Source organism: Oncorhynchus mykiss, chromosome 23, assembly GCF_057628025.1.
Source record: "Oncorhynchus mykiss isolate SJ-2025 chromosome 23, ASM5762802v1, whole genome shotgun sequence".
Taxonomy (NCBI): domain Eukaryota; kingdom Metazoa; phylum Chordata; class Actinopteri; order Salmoniformes; family Salmonidae; genus Oncorhynchus; species Oncorhynchus mykiss.
In genome coordinates this window covers 9,050,388-9,069,287 of record NC_143044.1, presented here as the reverse complement: position 1 = coordinate 9,069,287, position 18,900 = coordinate 9,050,388, and the positions used below count along the sequence as shown (strand labels likewise).

The window sequence follows — 18,900 nt, the reverse complement described above, 5'->3', positions numbered from 1 at the left end:
CCGTGTGGTCAGCATGTCATGTGCATTACTGTGCATTCTCCTTCAGTATGGAATAATTGTGTTTACGGCGGGGTGGGCACTTCTTGGGCGGGGTTGAACCGATTTCCATGTGTGCACTGCAAATCAAATGTAATTTGCCACATGCTTCATAGACAACTGCTGTAGACGAACAGTGAAATGCTTATTTATGTGTCCTTTTCCAACAACACAGAGTTAAAAACAGAGATGAAAAATAGAACATCGAAATAGTAACTCGAGGAATAAATACACAGTGAAATACAATAGAAATAACTTGGCTATATACATGTTATTTCTGAGTCTGAGTCGATGTGCAGGGGTACGAGGTCATTGGAGGTAGTAGGTATGTACATATAGGTATGGGCAACAGGGTAGATAATAGGCTGAGCTGGAGCAGCAGCATATGTGGAGTGTGAAAGTGCGTGTCATTATGCATGCACATGTTATGTGTTTGTGTTGGGGTGTCAGTGTAAGTATGTGCAGTGTGTGCATATAGTCAGTGCAAAAATAATTAGTTAAAAAAGCAGAGAGAGCAGTCTGTGGCTTGGTTGGCATGAGTCTTTGAAAATATTTTGGTCAGGGAACAATCCTTTCAGCCTCCTGAGAGGGAAGGGGAGCAGTCGGGCCCTCTTCACAACTGTGTGTGTGGACCATGTTAATTCCTTAGTGATGTGGACACTGAGGATCTTGAGGCTCCAAACTCGCTCCACTACAGCCCCATCGATGTGGATGTGGGCGTGCTCGCACCTCCATTTTCTGTAGTCCATTAACAGCTCCTTTGTGTTGCTGACATTGAGGGAGAGGTTGTTGTCCTGGCAGTCTGACATCCTCCCTATAGGCTGCCTCACCATCGGTCAGTAATCAGTCCTATCACCATCGTGTCGTCAGCAAATGTGATGGTGTTGAAGTCGTGCATGGCCATGCAGTCATGGATGAACAGGGAGTACAGGAGGTGACTAAGCACCCATCCCAGAGGGGCCCCCATGTTGATGGTCAGCGTGGTGGATGTGTTGTTGCCTACCCTCTCCACCTTGGGCCGGCCCGTCAGGAAGTCCAGGACACAGTTGCAGAAGGAAGTGTTCAGTCCCAGGGTCTTGAGCTTGGTGATGAGTTTGGAGGGGACTATGGTATTGAATGCTGAGCTGTAGTCCATGAACAGCATTCTTACATAAGTATTCCTTTTGTCCAGACAGGTGAGGGCAGCGTGGAGTGCAATAGCGATTGTGGATCTGTTGGGTTGGTATGCAAATTTGGGTCCAGGGTGACTGGGATGATGGTGCTGATGTAAGACGTTCAAAGCATTTCATGGCTATAGATGTGAGTGTTACAGGGCGATAGTCATTTAGGCAGGTTACGCTAGCATTCTTGGGCACGGGGACAGTGGTGGTCTGCTTGAAACAAGTTGGTATTACAGACCGGGTCAGGGATAGATTGAAAATGTAAAGACACTTGTCAGCTGGTCAGCGCATGCTCTAAGTACGCGTCCTGATTCCTGTCTGGCCCCACGGCCTTGCAAATGTTAACCTGTTTAATGGTCTTATTGACATCGGCTAAGGAGAGCAAGATCACACAGTTGTCAGGAACAGCTGGTGCTCTCATGCATGGTTCATTGCTGCTTGCCTCGAAGCGAGCATAGAAGGCATTTAGCTTGTCTGGTAGGCTCGTGTCACTGTCACTGGGCAGCTCTCTGCTCTTTTTCCCTTTGTAATCAGTGTTCGTTTGCAAGCCCTGCCACATCCGACAAGTGTCAGAGCTGGTGTGGTAGGATTCCATTTTAGTCTTATTGAAGCTTTGCCTGTTTGATGGCTCGTCAGGGGTCTAAATGGAATTTCTTGAAAGGGTCCAGATTAGTGTCCTGCTCCTTGAAAGCGGAAGCTTTACCCTTTAGCTCAGTGCGGATGTTGCCTGTTATCTATGGCTTCTGAATACTTCGGAAAGTATTCAGCCCGCTTGACTTTTTACACATTTAGTTACGTTACAGCCTTGTTCTGAAATTGATTCAATCGTTTTTTCCCCCGTCATCTATCTACATACAATACTCCATAATGACAAAGCAATAACAGGTTTTTAGATTTTTTTTGCTAATTTATAAAAAATATAAAATAACATTTACATAAGTATTCAGACCCTTTACTCAGTACTTTGTTGGTGGTTCCAAAATTCTTCCATTTAAGAATGATGGAAGCCATTGTGTTCTTGGGGACCTTCAATGTTGCAGACATTTTTTACCCTTCCACAGTGCCTCGATACAATCCTGTTTCAGAGCTCTACGTACATTTCCTTCGACCTCATGGCTTGGTTTTTGCTCTGACCTGCACTGTAAACAGTGAGAACGTATATAGACAGGTGTGTGCCTTTCCAAATCATGTCCAATCAATTGAATTTACCACAGGTGGACTGCAATCAAGTTCTCAAGGATGATCAATAGGAACAGGATGCACCTGAGCTCAATTTCGAGTCTCTTAGCAAAAGGTATGAATACTTATGTAAATAAGGTATTACTGTTTTTTATATTTAATACATTTACTATAATGTCTAAACCTGTTTTTGTTTTGTCATTATAGGGTATTGTGTCTAGATTGAGGGGAAAAAAATTATTTAATCAATTTTAGAATTGGCTGTAACATAACAAAATGTGGAAAAAGTCCAGGGGTCTAAATACTGTCCGAATGCACTGTAGGTATTGTCATATTATTGCCAGTCACCTTTTGTTCGTCGTATGTTATTCGACCAAACAAAATCATACGTTATTCTTCATTAATGATTACTTGTCGATCACCAAACATTTCTGTAAAAAAAAAAAAAAAACCTTGCATACCTCTTTATTTTGTCCCCCGCTGTTGGTGGTAGGTGCACTTGATGCAATAGTCCTGGCGCCGGGAAGGCAAAGTGTTCCCATTTTAAACCATTTAATGTCTCTGAAGGTAGAACTCCACCTACTCGGCAGGCCCAGAGAGCAGATGAAGTGCACCTATAGGCCTACCGCTGTTCAATCAGATAGCTTAGAGCACTGTCTACTCAGTTTCCTTGAGCCATAGGCAATAAAGAGAAGCCTCAAACGCACAGCTAAGTTAATACTGTGAGATTTCAAAACTTTTAAAACCCTGACTAGAGACAGACTCAATGCATACCGCAAAGAGCTGCTGTTTTCATGAGTAAGGTCATGTTTAAGTTGTTGTTCAGCACTGTCAACAGTTTTATAAGCCATAAAATGTGTGTTCTCCCTACTTCCACTTATGCTACAACCAGCACTGCAGCTGCAATGAGTGAGTATAGAAAAGTGTTCCGATAAGCTTGCGTTGTTATTGTTAGCGGCTTGTGTCTTTTTTAATATCGAATAATATTTCTTGTGTTTTTTAAGTTATGTTTTAAAAAAAATCAGAGCGGTAGATCCTGTCTTCCATTTTGACTCAAAGTGATCTTAACTCAGAAAACGTCGGTGACCACTGATTTACATGGTTTTTGTAACTATAGGCAGAGAGGGTCTGAGTGACAAGTCCGCCTGTCGTTGCAGACAGAAATGGAACATGAATATAGTGATAGATGATTGTGCAATGTGGAGGGAGTTATTGAATTCTAGTCAAAAAGAGGCAGTCAAGTAGATAGACCAGTGCCAGTGCTTTCCCACTCCCACATGAAAGAATCTGCTCCTGGCTCTCTCTCAGGAGTTAGCAGACCAGAGAGACTGAGCATCACCCCTTCGCCCCCCCACCCGTCTACCATCGCATGCCTTCAACTGTCTGATAAAGTCACCTCATTGTGGATGACCTCACAGGCTGTCACACACCCATCGCTGCTCGCCTGACCAGAGGGTTGCTATAACAGGAGAGGACAAGAGTTGCTAGAAGATTTTCTGCGCTCGCAAAAACAAGTTCATGTTCTGCATAAATGAGCCAATAGCTGTGCTCATACTCAGCGAGTGTTATGTCATCGAATACTATATCCACCTAATCAACTATCATATCATGTGCCTCAGTCTAAGTAACAGAGATATTTTCCAGTCCAGCTAACAAGATAATTCTGATGCTGAGGATGTCTCTATTATTAGCTTAGCTAAGTGCAACAGCCCAGTTTGTATATTTTGTTTTATGATCACATTCTACTTAAGTCACAGATATAGTACTCACGTGAGGGATACGTCACATAAAAAGGCATTTTGGTTTGCTCTTAAAATACTTCCAGAAAAGAATACCTGAATTAGCAAGCTTCAGTTTTTTTATGGTGTGTGTTATGGTTGACGTGTCTGTCAGACACAATTACCTTTGTCTAAACATCAGGTGGCCTATCGTTCAGAGAGTCTCAGAGACACAGCCGATTGGGAGACTATAGCTCTGAGCTTGTTTGACTTGTCAGGAATAGGACCACTGGTACTAGCTCTGCACTGGGTTTCTTAAGAGAGTGAGATCCAGGGAGGGCACACTGTATCCCCTTAGGATTAGCCCTCCTCCCTTTTGTGTTTGTCCTGGATGGTGGGCCAGCCCGGAAGGGTGTTTTAAAGTTTTATTAGTCGTATGTACAGGGATACACTTGGTACACACCGTCTAACGAAAATGCTTACTTGTGGGTGTGTGCGTGAGTGCATGTGTGCTAAGGTTCGGCGAATCAGAGCAGGTGGTCAGTAGTCTGATTTTGTGTGTGTGGATAGGGATCCTGGGGAGATACATTGGGTTTAAATACACAATGGTGTATGGAAACTCAGGTGGACCCTTCCTTTTAAAAGCTTTTTGTTTTTGACCATTTTTATTTGTTTTTGTTTGGGGGCTTACAGGTAGGTAGGTACATTATCCATTTTAAAGTATATGTTTTTAAAGGCTGCCACTCAAAATAAAACAATAAAAATACATAGAGTTTAAGTGATAATAAATGAAATATAAACAGGAAAATGGAACAAAAAAAGGTGGCGGCCTCCATCCCCAAACTTCCATCCCATTCCTCCAACCCCACCCTGCCAACATGTCTTCATCCAACTCCACCCCTGGAAACCATGTTTCCCACCCCTCTTAGCAACTAGGGTTGCTTGTCAGTCACCCACTACCCCCCATCCCCCCCGGCTCCATTCCTGGCGACCAGAAAAACCCCTCAGAATAGCTCCCCTTCCCCGTGGGCCTGAAAGCAGAGAAAAGAAAAAAAAAATGGGTTAATATATTGTTTGCATGTATGTGTTGGGCTTTGGCTGAGAATAGTATATTGTTCCTTGACTAGCACCATTCATTCTCGCTGTTTGATCATTCTAATGTCATAACTTCTAATAGTAACTGTATCCACTGGTGAATTGGGAGAGCGTGAGATAATTGCCATCTAAGAGCAACATATTTTTTTTGCGGCAGTGCTGCGTGCCAGCAGTAACAGTCTCTGATATATTGAGAGATTCAAGGAGCTATCATTAAGTAGTATAATTCCTGCCTCGAGCGGCAGGTAGCCTAGTGGTTAGAGCGTTGGGCCAGTAACCGAAAGGTTGTTTGATTGAATCCCCGACCTACCAAGGTAAAAATATAATCTGTCATTCTGCCCCTGAACAAGGCAGTTAACCCACTGTTCCTAGGCTGTCATTGTAAATAAGAATTTGTTCTTAACTGACATGCCTAGTTAAATAAAGGTTAAATAAAGGTTAAGTAAATAAATAAATAAATAGATGCAAAGCATTGAATATTTACATTCTTGCACTTCGAAATACATTTTGTAACTTTGCCCCAGAAGCATTTACCTACAGGGCACTCCCACATCATATGGAGGAATGTGTCTACATGATTCAGGGGACACAGTGAAGAGTTGGGGCCAATTTCATCGTAAAACGTTTCCTTGGTGTTAAATACAGTCTGTGAACAAACGTAACATAAGTTGATGGTTCAGATTACGCGATGCCAAGGTAATATTTGTCCATATTCTGTTCCAGTTAACGGGTTGTTCAGATTCAATTAAATCTGTATACCATACTTTTTTAACGGCTAGCTCAGAATATGAGCTTTCCAAAAGTTGTTTCTATATTATAGAGATCGGTCCTTTTGGGAGCACGGATTATTTATTTATAAATCCCTTCATTGGATATTTTGGTAGTTGGGTTTCCCAAGGGACTCCATAGGGCAATATAGCTGACCTAAGTTGTAAATATAATAAACAAGGATTTGCCTGGTAATGTGTATGTGGTTTTTACGTCTTGGAATGTCCTCAAGCCATTACCGTCCGTGATATCGTCAAGGGTACGGATTCCACGTTTAGACCATTGTGGAGATGCAATAGGCCACTATCCAGATTGCAAGGCGTTATTGTGAAATATTGGAGTATGGACATGCCGTTTTGATTCCCAGTTATATTGTTTTGTGCCAAATAAAAACCGGTGTAATAATAGGACCAAAGTGTAGTTTACATTGTTTAAGGGATATGTCAGTGAGGACCACCTCTTCCAGGGCAATAACACACCATGTTTCTCTTTTATACTCCGACAGGGGGCAGAAGAATCGAATCCTGGCTAAACCTATTTCGGATGGTACGAAATCCCAGTGTCTGGAAATACAATTTAAAGTTTGGTTCGGGTAGTCCTCTTACATCTTTCCCTCTTTGCAAGTTTGTTAATTTATCCCAATAGCCAAAAGGGGAGACGAGGGAAGCATTGAACTACAGAAATTCAGCTGTCGCAATATATTAATTTTGACAATAGGTATTCTGCTGGTTAAAGCAACTGGGATGTCAGTCCATCTACTGAGGTCGGATTTAATTGATTTGTAAAAGTTGTAAAAGTTTCTGGCAATGGTTTTTCCAAGGAAGGTATTAATTATATCTATTGCTAAATATTTCAAATGGAAAATGATTGGGATTCCATAAGTAGAGATGGAGTCCTCCATCGGGGTCTTGATAGGCAGTTGGGCAGATTGATTGGTCTAGGATCTGGATTTGCCTAGGATCTTTTGGGAAGGATTAAGATGCGTTCTCTAGATAAAATAAGATATTGTTGGCGTATAATGAGATGACGTGATCTGTAGAATTAAGAGATATTTGTGAAATTTCTTTAGATTGTCGAATTTCTGAGGCCAGGGGCTCTTATACACAATAAAAATAGCAGAGGTGAGAGAGGATCACCTTGCTTGCTACTTTTAGTTATTCTGAACGGAACAGAGCAGGTATTGCCTGTTATTACTATGGCTGTGGGATTGGAATATAGTATATTAATCATATTAATGAAATTGCAGCCAAGTCCCATATGTTCCAAAACCAACCAAATATATGACGATTCTAGTCATTCAAAAGCTTTTTCTGCATTCAGAGAGAACTGTCCAAGAAGCATTGGTTTCTGATGAAGCATGAAAGATATGGAATAGACAGTGGTTATCTGAGGATAGATGTACCAATTTGGGTAAGTAAGATTTGAGACGACATGACAGAATTTTTAAAAATAGTTTAATATCTGTGTTTATCAAAGATGGAGGGCAATAATGAGAGCACTGGGTGGCATACTTTAAAAAAAAATCTAATCGAAATTAGTGGTATATTTACATCCCTTCCAAATGAACCTTTATGAATCATTTCAAGTAACAGTGGACCTAATTGATAAAAACAATCCTTTATTCATGTTATCCAATGTCCTTCTGAGTTCATGGAGGGAGATTTGGCTCCCAGCAAGCCGGCTTCCTCAGTTGAGAGAAGAGGAGTTCTTATATCTTTAAATAAGGACTTGATCTAGTTTGGTGTGGATTTGTAATTAGAGGTATATCATTATTTATAGAAACAGGAGAATCTTGGCCTCCCTAGTGGTGCAGCGTTCTAAGGCTTCACTACAGACCTGGGTTCGATCCCAAGCTGTGTCTCAACCGGCTGTAACCGGAAGTCCCATATGACGGCGTACAATTGGCCCAGTGTTGTTAGGGTTTTGCCGGGGGGGTGGGCTTTACTTGGAAATCGCTAGAGCATGATAAGTCATGTGGCAGGCCAGGTGCCTGCAGGCTGACTTCCGGGTTAAGCGGGTGGGTGTTAAGGAGCGGGGTTTGGTGAGTTTCGGAGGACGCATGACTCGATCTTTGCCTGTCCCGAGCCCGTTGGGGAGATGCAGCGATGAGACAAGATCGTAATTGGATATAATGAAATTGGGGGGAAAATATAAAATAAAAGGAGAATCTTTGGTTGAATTAATTTGGGTTCTGATAGTAATTCACCTGATTCAGATTCAATAGTTGCAATATCTGCTAATTGGTCATTACTGAGAAGCTTGCTTGCTTGCTAGTAGATGACTGGGTCGATTACCCTGGAAGCAATGGTTGAGTTTAACTCGATGGATGTCAAATTCTACTGTCTTATCACTATATTTAGATTAGTCTTGACTTTTAAGGGAGGAGTCGCTACCTTGTCTCAAAAGTGTTTGTTGAGAATGCTCTAACGTTGTTAACAACGTTGTTAACAACTTTTAAAGTACTGATATCTTCTTTAATTGTAATTTATTCAGCCCAGATGCAAATGCAGTTGCATTATTTTTAATAAAACCTTTAATGCCGTCCCATGAATTTTTGTTAATTAATACATTAATTCAATTTCTTAACAGAAATTAGGATTTTGTAGTAAAGAATCATTTTTTTTTTTTTTTTAGGAGATTATGCAATTTGTATCAGGCAGTAAGAAGCATGATGATCATGTCTGTCCCAATAACCAGTTTGGAATGAAGTTCATTCTTATAATATGCTGTTCAGACAATGAAAAAACTTTAGGATCATATGAATTTGGAGAATACATATTAACAAAGGCAATGTTCTTTCTATTATGGATACATTTAAGGAAAGGGATTCTGCCTTCCTGGTCGTTGCCTTTACCAAGGATGGTGATTTAAGTTTCTTCTGTATCATAATGATTACACCTTTTAGTTTTGTTTGGGGCTGATGATAATGATATTAAGGCCTCTCAAATTCCACAAGAGAATATCTAGCTTTGCCGTTGTTTTTTTTAAATGAAATTGTTATCTTTGGTGTTGATAAGCCCATATATGAAAAGGAAAAAAAGCAGGACCCACAGCGAAACCCACCCATTGGTCACTCTCCAACAGGAAATACCCTTTCTATAAATCGTTCCCTCTTCCCCGACCCCCTTCCCCAGCCCCCTTCCTCCCTAACCCCCAACCCACCCTCCCTCGGTTCTCCCCGCCCTGCACTATAATTACAGGGTTATAGCATAATGGCTAGTGGCAGCCTTAAATATAAAATCTCTTAAGCAGCATATTTTTGGTCTTTAGGTGTAAAACAATTATTATTATAATAAAGTGAAACAAAATAAGCAATCAATTCAGACCGTAACAATTAAGTTAGCACACTTTATAAGTAAGGGTGTGTAATGAAGAAAATATTATGAGAATGAAAACAAAAATAAGATGTGACAGATATGCAAGCCTTAATGCCTAAACGGTCAAACAAAATAGGATAGCTGTAAGATCAATATACAGTGCATTTGGAAAGTATTCAGACCCCCTTTTCCACATTTTGTTATGTTGAAGCCTTATTCTAAAATGGATTAAATACATTTGTCCCTCATCAATCTACACACACAATACCCCACAATACATTTTTGCAAATGTTAAAATTTGTAAAAAAAAAAAAAAAAAAAAGTATTTACATAAGTATTCAGACCCTTTGCTATGAGACTCGAAATTGAGCACCGGTGCATCCTGTTTCCATGAATCATCCTTGAGATGATTCAACAACTTGGTTGGAGTTCACCTGTGGTACATTCCATTGATTGGACATGCTTTGGAAAGGCATTCACCTGTCTACATAAGATCCCACAGTTAACAGTGCATGTCAGAGCACAAACAAAGCCACGAGGCCAAAGAATTTTCCATAGAGCTCCGAGACAAGATTGTGTAGAGGCACAGCTCTGGGGAACGGTACCAAAAACTGTCTGCAACATTGATGGTCACCAAGAACAAGTTTGGAACCATCAAGACTCTTCCTAGAGCTGGCCGTCCAGCTAAACTGAGCAATCGGGGGAGAAAGGCCTTGGTCAGGTAGATGACCAAGACCCGATGGTCACTCTGACAGCGCTCCAGAGTTCCTCTGTGGAGATGGGAGAACCTTCCAGAAAGACAACCATCTCTGCATAACTCCACCAATCAGGCCTTTATGGTAGAGGGGCCAAACGGTAAAAGGCACATGACCGCCCGCTTGTAGTTTGCCAAAAGGCACCTAAAGACTCTCAGACCATGATAAACAAGATTCTCTGGTCTGAGGAAACCAATATTGAACTCTTTGGCCTGAATGCCAAGCGTCATGTCTGGAGGAAACCTGGCACAATCCCTACGGTGAAGCATGGTGGTGGCAGCATCATGCTGTGTGGATGTTTTTCCGCGGCAGGGACTGGGAGACTAGTCAGAATTGAGGGCAAGGTGAACAGAGCAAAGTAAAGAGAGATCCTTGATGAAAACCTGCTCCAGAGCACTCAGGACCTCAGACTGGGTGAAGGTACACCTTCCATCAAGACAATGACCTTAAGCACACAGCCAAGACTATGCAGGAGTGGCTTCGGGACAAGTCTCTGAATGTCCTTGAGTGGCCCAGCCAGAGCCCGGACTTGAACCCAATTGAACATCTCTGGAGAGACCTGACAGTAGCTGTGCAGCGACAGTCCCCATCCTACTTGACAGAACTCGAGAGGATCTGCAGAGAAGAATGGGAGAAACATCCCAAATACAGGTGTGCCAAGCTTGTAGCGTCAGCTTTTTTTACTTTATCATTATGGGGTATTGTGTGTAGATTGATGAGGGAAAAAAACGATTTAATCCATTTTAGAATAAGGCTGTAATTTATTAACAAAATGTGGGAAAAGTCGAGGGGTCTGAATCGTTTCCGAATTTACTGAATGCACTCAGACCGCTGCGCCACTCGGAAGCCCCAAGGCATATCAGTTCTCGAGGCGCCACTACAGACCCTGGTTCGATCCCAGGCTGTATCACAACCGGCCGTGATCGGGAGTCCCATAGGGCGTTGCACAATTAGCCCAGGTTCGTCCGGGTTAGGGGAGGGTTTTGTAAATAAGAATTTGTTCTTAACTGACTTGCCTAGTTAAATAAAGGTCAAATAAATATTGTTCATTAATTGGCCTGGTGTTATCCATATTTAAATGTCCTGGATAATAGTTATCTTGTTCCTTGTACCGAAACATGAGGGTTATCCTCATCATTGTCTTATGCTGAGTGTAGCATCATAGCCATAGGCTAGGCTGCATGATTGTGCATTGATAGCATACCTGAATAATGAGCCAGATATTGGGGTTCCATCTCTCAGCTTGTCCCCTTTTGTGTTGGGTTGATGTGCTTCTCAAAGAGGTCTCGAGGTTCCTTGGTAGTGGGAAACATGTTTTCTGGAAGGTCGAGATAAGTTTTGCCGGAGTGGATAAAGCCGCATTTCAGGTTTAGTTTACGTAGCTGGAATCTCACCTCGTTTTAGGTCCTACATTATGTCATGGCTATTCAGAGGCCCCACCAAATTGATATCGTAACCCCGTCACACTGTGGTTGACTCAGCGGCTGAGGACAACCGTGAGCTACGTATAAACACGCAAGCGTGTATACACACAAACAATGCCTCTTACTCGTCCGACAGGTCACCCCTCTATATACAGTACCAAATTACACCCTACCTGTCAATCATGTATACGAGGCCTGTAGTGAAATGACTCTGTTACTCTATATCCTGGCTTTATAAAGTATGATGCAACAGGTCTTATTGACCTCCGGGTATATTTTACAGGACACTAACCTTGCAGGTCTGATAACCTGACCTGATTCCAAATATGACGGACCAAAAAGTGGCTGCTGGCTAAAATGTTCTGGTTCTGGGCAGTTTTATCCTGTTACCCAACCGTTAAGCAACTAAACTGGGGTAGATTTTTGCAGAAGTGGAACACATGGAGAAATCAGAGCGAATCAACTCTCTCTTGTCAACTGTATACAGCTACCATGATGTTAATTAGATGTTTCCTCAAGCCAACCCCAGTATGAGGTGTGAGGAGACACGGTTTCAGGAAGACCCTAGTCTGGAGTTAGGGGGGGGTATTGAAAAAAATCAGTTGGCCTAGGAAGGGGCTATATTAACCCTGTGAATCATGGCAGGACTGACATACCGGGTGTCCCCTTACATGCCATATAAGGGGACCCCCCACCCCCCACAATGCTACTGTGGTATCACTTTCTGCAGAGGAGTGGCTATTCTTAGGCTGTCACTTCAGCTCATCTGAGCAGGCAAGACCTCTCTTCCTCTGGTTCTCTTACTCTTTTCTGTCTGTCTTTCTCTCCTTATTTAAAAAGGGGTGGGTCGTGAATTACATATTCGTCTGTGGCTGTAGTGGGTTAGGTTTTTGTTTGCTGTGCTTTCAGTCTCATTTGACATTTCGTTTAGTTCTCAAGTGTACTTTTTTTTTGACCATTTTTTTTTTCTGCTTTCAGAAGCTACTTGGCTCCTGCCCCACCCCCCTCTACCTCATTTTTTTTGAAGAAGATTCAACCAAACAAGCAATCAAAGCCTTTGGAAGAATGAGTACCTACAACATTTCTCTGAGTGGGTCGGCCCCATGGGGCTTCCGATTGCAGGGAGGCAAAGATTTCAACATGCCCCTGACCATCTCCAGGGTAAGAGATCAATTCAGTATACATACATCCATACTTTGTACAAACAAACACACAGAGATTTCCACATCCCATATCCGATGTGTCTTTTGACCAATGAGATCATCCTTTTTCTTGCATTAAGCTTGAATCTAGATGTTGGGGTTTGTTTAATGTTCCGTGCTTGAAACGGGATACTTGGGACGGCCCAACTCTGACGTCATCCCATTGAAGTTTAAATTCAAAAAGATGAAGGTAAAGGGTAGTGGTTAAGGTTAGGGTTTAGGGTAGGGAAGTCCCAAGGATTTCACATAGCACTAACTGTCAGCCAACCCTTATAGGACATCAAATATTGAATTACTACTACGGTACTAGCACAGTACTTGTAGGTGTGTTGTTGTTAAACATGGTGGTCATTTTGGGATGTTTGGTTGATATATTAGATTGTTTGGGATGCAGTTTTATTACAGTAGTTTCAATAGGTTTTCTCACTGGTTGGTATCCATTGTGTGATTTTGGAAAATTCAGTGATTTAAGCTTGGCCTTTGCTAAAAAAGTCTGAGAATATGTTGTGTTCACCTTATCCTGTAGTGAGTGGTATGTTCACCTCACACATTGTAAAGGCCTAAAGACTTGATTGGTTTATGGTGGTAGGAGCTGTGAGTTAGGGGTAGGCGATGTTAAAATTGTTACACCACAGTTGATGGTGAGAATGTAGGCCTACGTATGTATTTTCAGACTGGAATCATGGCATGCTGTCACCTGCCAAATCTATAGTGTAAATATACAGTTAACTGGCCAAAGGAAGGGAACACCAACATAAAGTGTCTTAATATGCCGTTGGGGCCACCACTAGCCAGAACGGCTTCAATGCTCCTTGGCATAGATTCCACACGTTTCTGGAACTCTCTATTGGAGGGATGCGACATCATTCTTCCGCGAGAAATTCCATCATTTGGTATTTTTTTTATATGGTGGCGAAAAGCTCTGTCTCCGGCACCGCTCCAGTAATCTCCCATAACTGATCTCTTGGGTGGAGATTTGGTGACCGAGACAGCTATGGCCTCAAGAAGCCCAAACATATATCAAATTTGACTAAAACATAGTCATTTTAAACCTTGCTAAAATGTGTATATGATCACATATATATGTCTATTATGTGTGGGAATACTTTGGAACAGATGTCCAAAATTAAAATCACTTGGCGCTGATTTGTTGGTGTTTTTGTACAGTCTTTTATGTCCAACAATAAAAATTCAAACAACATTTTTTATTTTTGCTCTGAAAACTTGGGGGGGACAAATCAAATACCCCGGGGACAAATAAAATCACCCATGGGCCAAATCTGGCCCACAGGCCACCAGTTGGGCGACCCTGGCACATGGTTTACATTGTTTTCATGCTCGTCAAACCATTTAGTGACCATCATGCTCTGTGGATGGGGATATTGTCATTCAGGGTAGCCTAGTGGTTAGAGCGTTGGACTAGTAACCGGAAGGTTGCAAGTTCAAACCCCCGAGCTTACAAGGTACAATTCTGTTGTTCTGCCCGTGAACAGGCAGTTAACCCACTGTTCCAAGGCTGTCATTGAAACTAAGAATTTGTTCTTAACTGACTTGCCTAGTTAAATAAAGGTTATAATTTTTTTTTTTCAAATATCAATGGTAGCCAAAATATTGGCCTGCCCAGCATTTTTATACATAACCCTAAGCATGATGGGATTTCAATTGCTTAACTAACTCTGGAACCACACCTGTGTGGAAGCACCTGCTTTCAATATACTTTGTATCCCTCATTTACTCAAGTGTTTCCTTTTATTTTGGCAGTTACAGTACCTGTAGTTACTTCAGTCGCTAATTCAGGTGTGATTATGCCTTTTGTGTGCTGCGTTTGTGCTGTGATGACCTAATATGCGAGTTCATTGCCCCTTTCCTTTCCTCCCCGAGACTGAAAATAGATATTTGGATTTCTCACCCTGTATTTTAAGGTGTCGAGGTGTATTTCTCCACATTATTTTAGTACTGAAAGTGAGAGAGGTGTTGTTGCCTGAATATCACAAGTTATTTTCTGGTAAGAACAGTATATTCTATGAACATCTCTTCCAAGAACCTCAATCTATCGATGTTCTTAGAGGAGATATTTGTAGAATATATATTTATTAGAAGAAAAGAAAGGAAGCTGTCTGAAATAATAATATTATGAGTCTGGTGTGTGTGCCCTGGTGTGTATGTGTGCCTGAAGCCTATGTGTTCATAACGAGTGCATCTTTGGATATACGTGCGTAACTCACTTGTAGACAACCTTTACAGTATGTTAGGATTTGTGTGTGTGTGTACAGTATCAGTCAAATGTGGACACACCTACTCATTCCAGGGTTTTTCTTTATTTTTACTATTTTCTACATTGTAGAATAATAGTGAAGACATCAAAACTATGAAATAACACATGGAATCATGTAGTAACCAAAAAAGTGTTAAACAAATCAAAATGTATTTTATATTTGGCATTCTTCAAAGTAGCCACCATTTGCCTTGAAGACAACTTTGCACACTCCTGGCATTCTCTCACAACCAGCTTCATGAGGTAGTCACCTGGAATGCATTTCAATTAACAGGTGTGCCTTGATAAAAGTTCATTTGAGGAATTTCTTTCCTCCTTAATGCGTTTGAGCCAATCAGTTGTGTTGTGACAAGGTAGTAGTGGTATACAGAAGATGGCCCTATTTGTGAAATGACCAAGTCCATATTATGGCAAGAACAGCTCAAATAAGCAAAGAGAAACGACAGACCATCATTACTTTAAGACATTGAAGGTCAGTTTCAAAAAGCATCAAGCGGCATGGTCCACAGGATAGGAACACCCAGAGTTACCTCTGCTGAAGAGGATAAGTTCATTAGAGTTAACTGCACCTCAGATTGCAGCCCAAATAAATGCTTCACAGAGTTCAAGTAACAGACACATCTCAACATCAACTGTTCAGCGGTGACTACGTGAATCAGGCCTTCATGGTCAAATTACTGGAAAGGAACCACTACTAAAGGACACCAATAAGAAGAAGTGACTTGCTTGGGCCAATAAACATGAGCAATGGACATTAGACTGGTGGAAATCTGTCCTTTGGTCTGATGAGACCAATTTTGATATTTTTGGTTCCAACTGCCGTGTCTTTGTGAGACGAAGAGTAGGTGAACTGATGATCTCCACATGTGTGGTTCCCACAGTGAAGCATGGAGGAGGAGGTGTGATGCTGTGGGGGTGCTTTGCTGGTGACACTGTCAGTGATTTTATTTAGAATTCAAGGGACACTTAACCAGCGTGGCTACCACAGCATTCTGCAGCGACACAACATCCCAGCAGGTTAGTGGGACTATCATTTGTTTTTCAACAGGACAATGACCCAAAACACACCTCCAGGCTTTGTGAAGGCTATTTGACCAAGAAATCAACCCATAGCCCCTTCTCCTTACTTGATCTGAAATGATAGGATGAGTATAAGCCACACAGTAAAAATTCCACCTATTGTAGCATTTCAAAGGGCAAAAGGGTTTAGCTATCACGACTGGTAATTACAGTCCTTTCAGATCTACAGGAAGTGTGTAGTGATAAGTGCGTAGCCTGCACTTTTCTTTATTTCAGTGAACCTTTACAACTGGTCATTGAATCCCCTTTGACTGTATGCAGTCTTTTATATAGAGAAGGCTTGTGAACTGGGGCCTTCAGTCTGCAGCCCAGGAGCACAAGGCTCAGTCACTCAGCACTCTGACAGGTGGGGAGGAACTTCTGCCTGCCTTGGGCTGCTGCTCTATCGCTCCCTTCTAAAAATACTTTCTTTCCCACCGGTGGATAATGCTGATGGTTTGGGTGGTTCATGACTGCTGCCTTTTTCCCCCTTTTTTTTTAATAGCGCCAGGTGTGACAGCAAGAGAGAATGTGTGTTGTGTAGCCTACATACTGTGTGGGCACTGCATGATCGAAAGGGAGGTTAGAGGCTGGGGATTGGGTTGTTAAATTGCTGACGACCAAGCTGCTGCTCGTGTCACTCACCTGATGGCCTGGACTGCACAACTTCAGCCCCGTACACAAATACTAGATGACTACTGTGGTGGTTCCAATGACAAATACATTTGTACCTCCTGAAATTGCGGCTGGCTACATTGGATAACTTGTCTGGCTGGTTGATCAAATTGAGAGTTATGTGGAGGTGAAATCAGAAATAAAAACAGAAAGATGGTGTATGGAAGGCATGGACCTGAAACCCTGCTATAATGGCAAGCAGCAGACCCTATGTCTAAATACCTCACTGTGAGGTTGGGATAAAAATACACCTCTTTGGAAGAGTGGCCTTTCAACAAAACAAAAAGTCTTTCCTCCATTTTCAAGTGAGGCACTTAATTTGTCCACATTCAAAAGATTGTCTTGGCCTGGCTTATGTGTAACTTGGCTTCTTTTGTGAGAGAAATCAGCCACTGTCTCACACACGGATGTGCGAGTCACCATTTATTGGTTTATAAATCCCCCATATTTAGGAGGGAGCACTATGACATTTCCGTAAAGACTGGACTGCCATTAAAAACTAATTTGGCCTTTTTATAAGATGTCTGAGGGAAATGTCAGCACGGAGATCCACCAACTGGGAATAAGATATGTGTCCCTAGCAAACCTCTGGAGTCCAGTATGGATAATAGCACTGTATTAGAGTGCCACATGCATAACAGCTGGTTGTGATGTGGTACTTTCTATTTTGTGTTGCCTGTTAGGACACCTTGGCTCGCAACAATTCATGTTATCAGGAAGTTTGTTTGGATTCATGAAAGCAACCTCATTCTTTTGGCATTTATTTGAGCTTCTTCAACTGCCCGACCAATATAGCCCCAGAAGATCAAGTTTCACTACTGAGTTTAATCTGATCTGTAATAATCGTTTTAGGAAATTGTGTTAGTAGTTTGTGCCCTCCGCAGTGTTATGCTGTTATTAAAATGTGTGTCCTCTCCTCGCCCGGAGAGTAGAAAGGAAAGCTCTGGTGACCGTTTTAGTCAACACATCTCGGCTCAAGTACAGTGGAATTCAAACAGCGAGGACCACCTGAATTTATTATAATTTTTTTACATTTTCACGACCACAACCCAAATATGATGATGACAACCTTAAAATCAGTACATTTAAATTTTTACATAGACAAATAACGTTCAATTCATCACATTTCCATCTCTTATCAAAGTGAAAAGAAACCATTAAATACATTTACTCAATAACATTTTATTTTTCTAATTATCGTTCTCAAAAACATTTGTATACTGTCCCATACAATAAACTGTACTTAATTTTTTTTTGCGCCCCCCCCGAATACACACAAAAAAAGTGGTTTTAACTTTGGCGAACCAACTGCATTGATTTGATTTGATTTCCCGCGCAACCCCACTAGTCGCGACCCCGACTTTGAAAACTGTATGTTGTGGTAAAATGGTCATTCCTTTCAGCCTTTGGTCTGGCTGTGAAATTGATATTGACAGATGAACACATCCCCTTGAGCGGATATGGGTGGTTGTGTTCTTTCTGTTTGAAAGAACTTTCTGCGTCAGCCCGAGACCCAAGACCGAGGGCAAATGGGGCTTTGAGTCCGAACTTTCGAGTCATTACCTCTCATACACTGGTCCTCATGTTGGGTATGTGACCCTGTCTGTGACGAGATGGATTTGACGAGCTGATTCACTCATTTAAATGATTCAAGATGATCAGGAAATACAGTACATCACCCATCACTAAACACATCTAATTATCATAAATTTGGCTAAAAGTACAGCTTGTTTTTCATGGGATTGCAATGGATATTACCTGTCTGTTTTACCCTTGGACAGCTGAGTTGTCAACCTAGACCTTGTAGATTTGACATAAATCGGTGTCATACACTACAGACTTACAGTATAAACTGTAAGCAAGCGAGACACACCCTCGAAACCCATTTGGTGTATCTTCGATGAATCTCAATCTTCTCCCCTTGGCCCTGGGATGTAACAAGGTCTGTATGATGCAGTTTTTACCCTTTCAATGTACTGTGTGGTCTGAATTCACCTGACCCAATCTATACGGAAATAAGGGGTTTAAGTATAGTTTTATGGGCCATATCGTCCTCCTCAGTTAAACCCTCCGACTCTAAACCACATGTAACCGATGCAACTCAAACGGGTGAAAGTAGATTTAATTTCTTACCAGTACGGGGGGGGGACACTTTTTTTAAAAAATACTACAAAAATGACAGTGTAGCCTACTCTGCTGACACTGACAAACAGATCAATAAAAACAATGTTGTCTGG

General features: G+C 41.7%; 1 protein-coding gene across 31 annotated transcripts in view; it reads left to right on the top strand.

Annotated features, from left to right (window-relative positions):
- The window catches only part of LOC110503086 (LIM domain-binding protein 3), an 82,403-nt gene that overhangs the window by 1,781 nt on the left and 61,722 nt on the right, over positions 1-18,900 (top strand). For 8 of the 31 annotated variants that reach the window (XM_090216733.1, XM_090216725.1, XM_090216730.1 and 5 more), the window contains exons 1-2: positions 12,164-12,226; positions 12,431-12,613. In XM_090216733.1, coding sequence (XP_090072859.1) covers positions 12,518-12,613 — 96 coding nt within the window. In that variant the 5' untranslated portion in view covers positions 12,164-12,226; positions 12,431-12,517. Of the gene's footprint in view, positions 1-2,410; positions 2,491-12,110; positions 12,614-18,900 lie in introns of those variants that run through there. The other 23 variants (XM_090216734.1, XM_090216726.1, XM_090216731.1 and 20 more) reach the window with 7 other exon arrangements.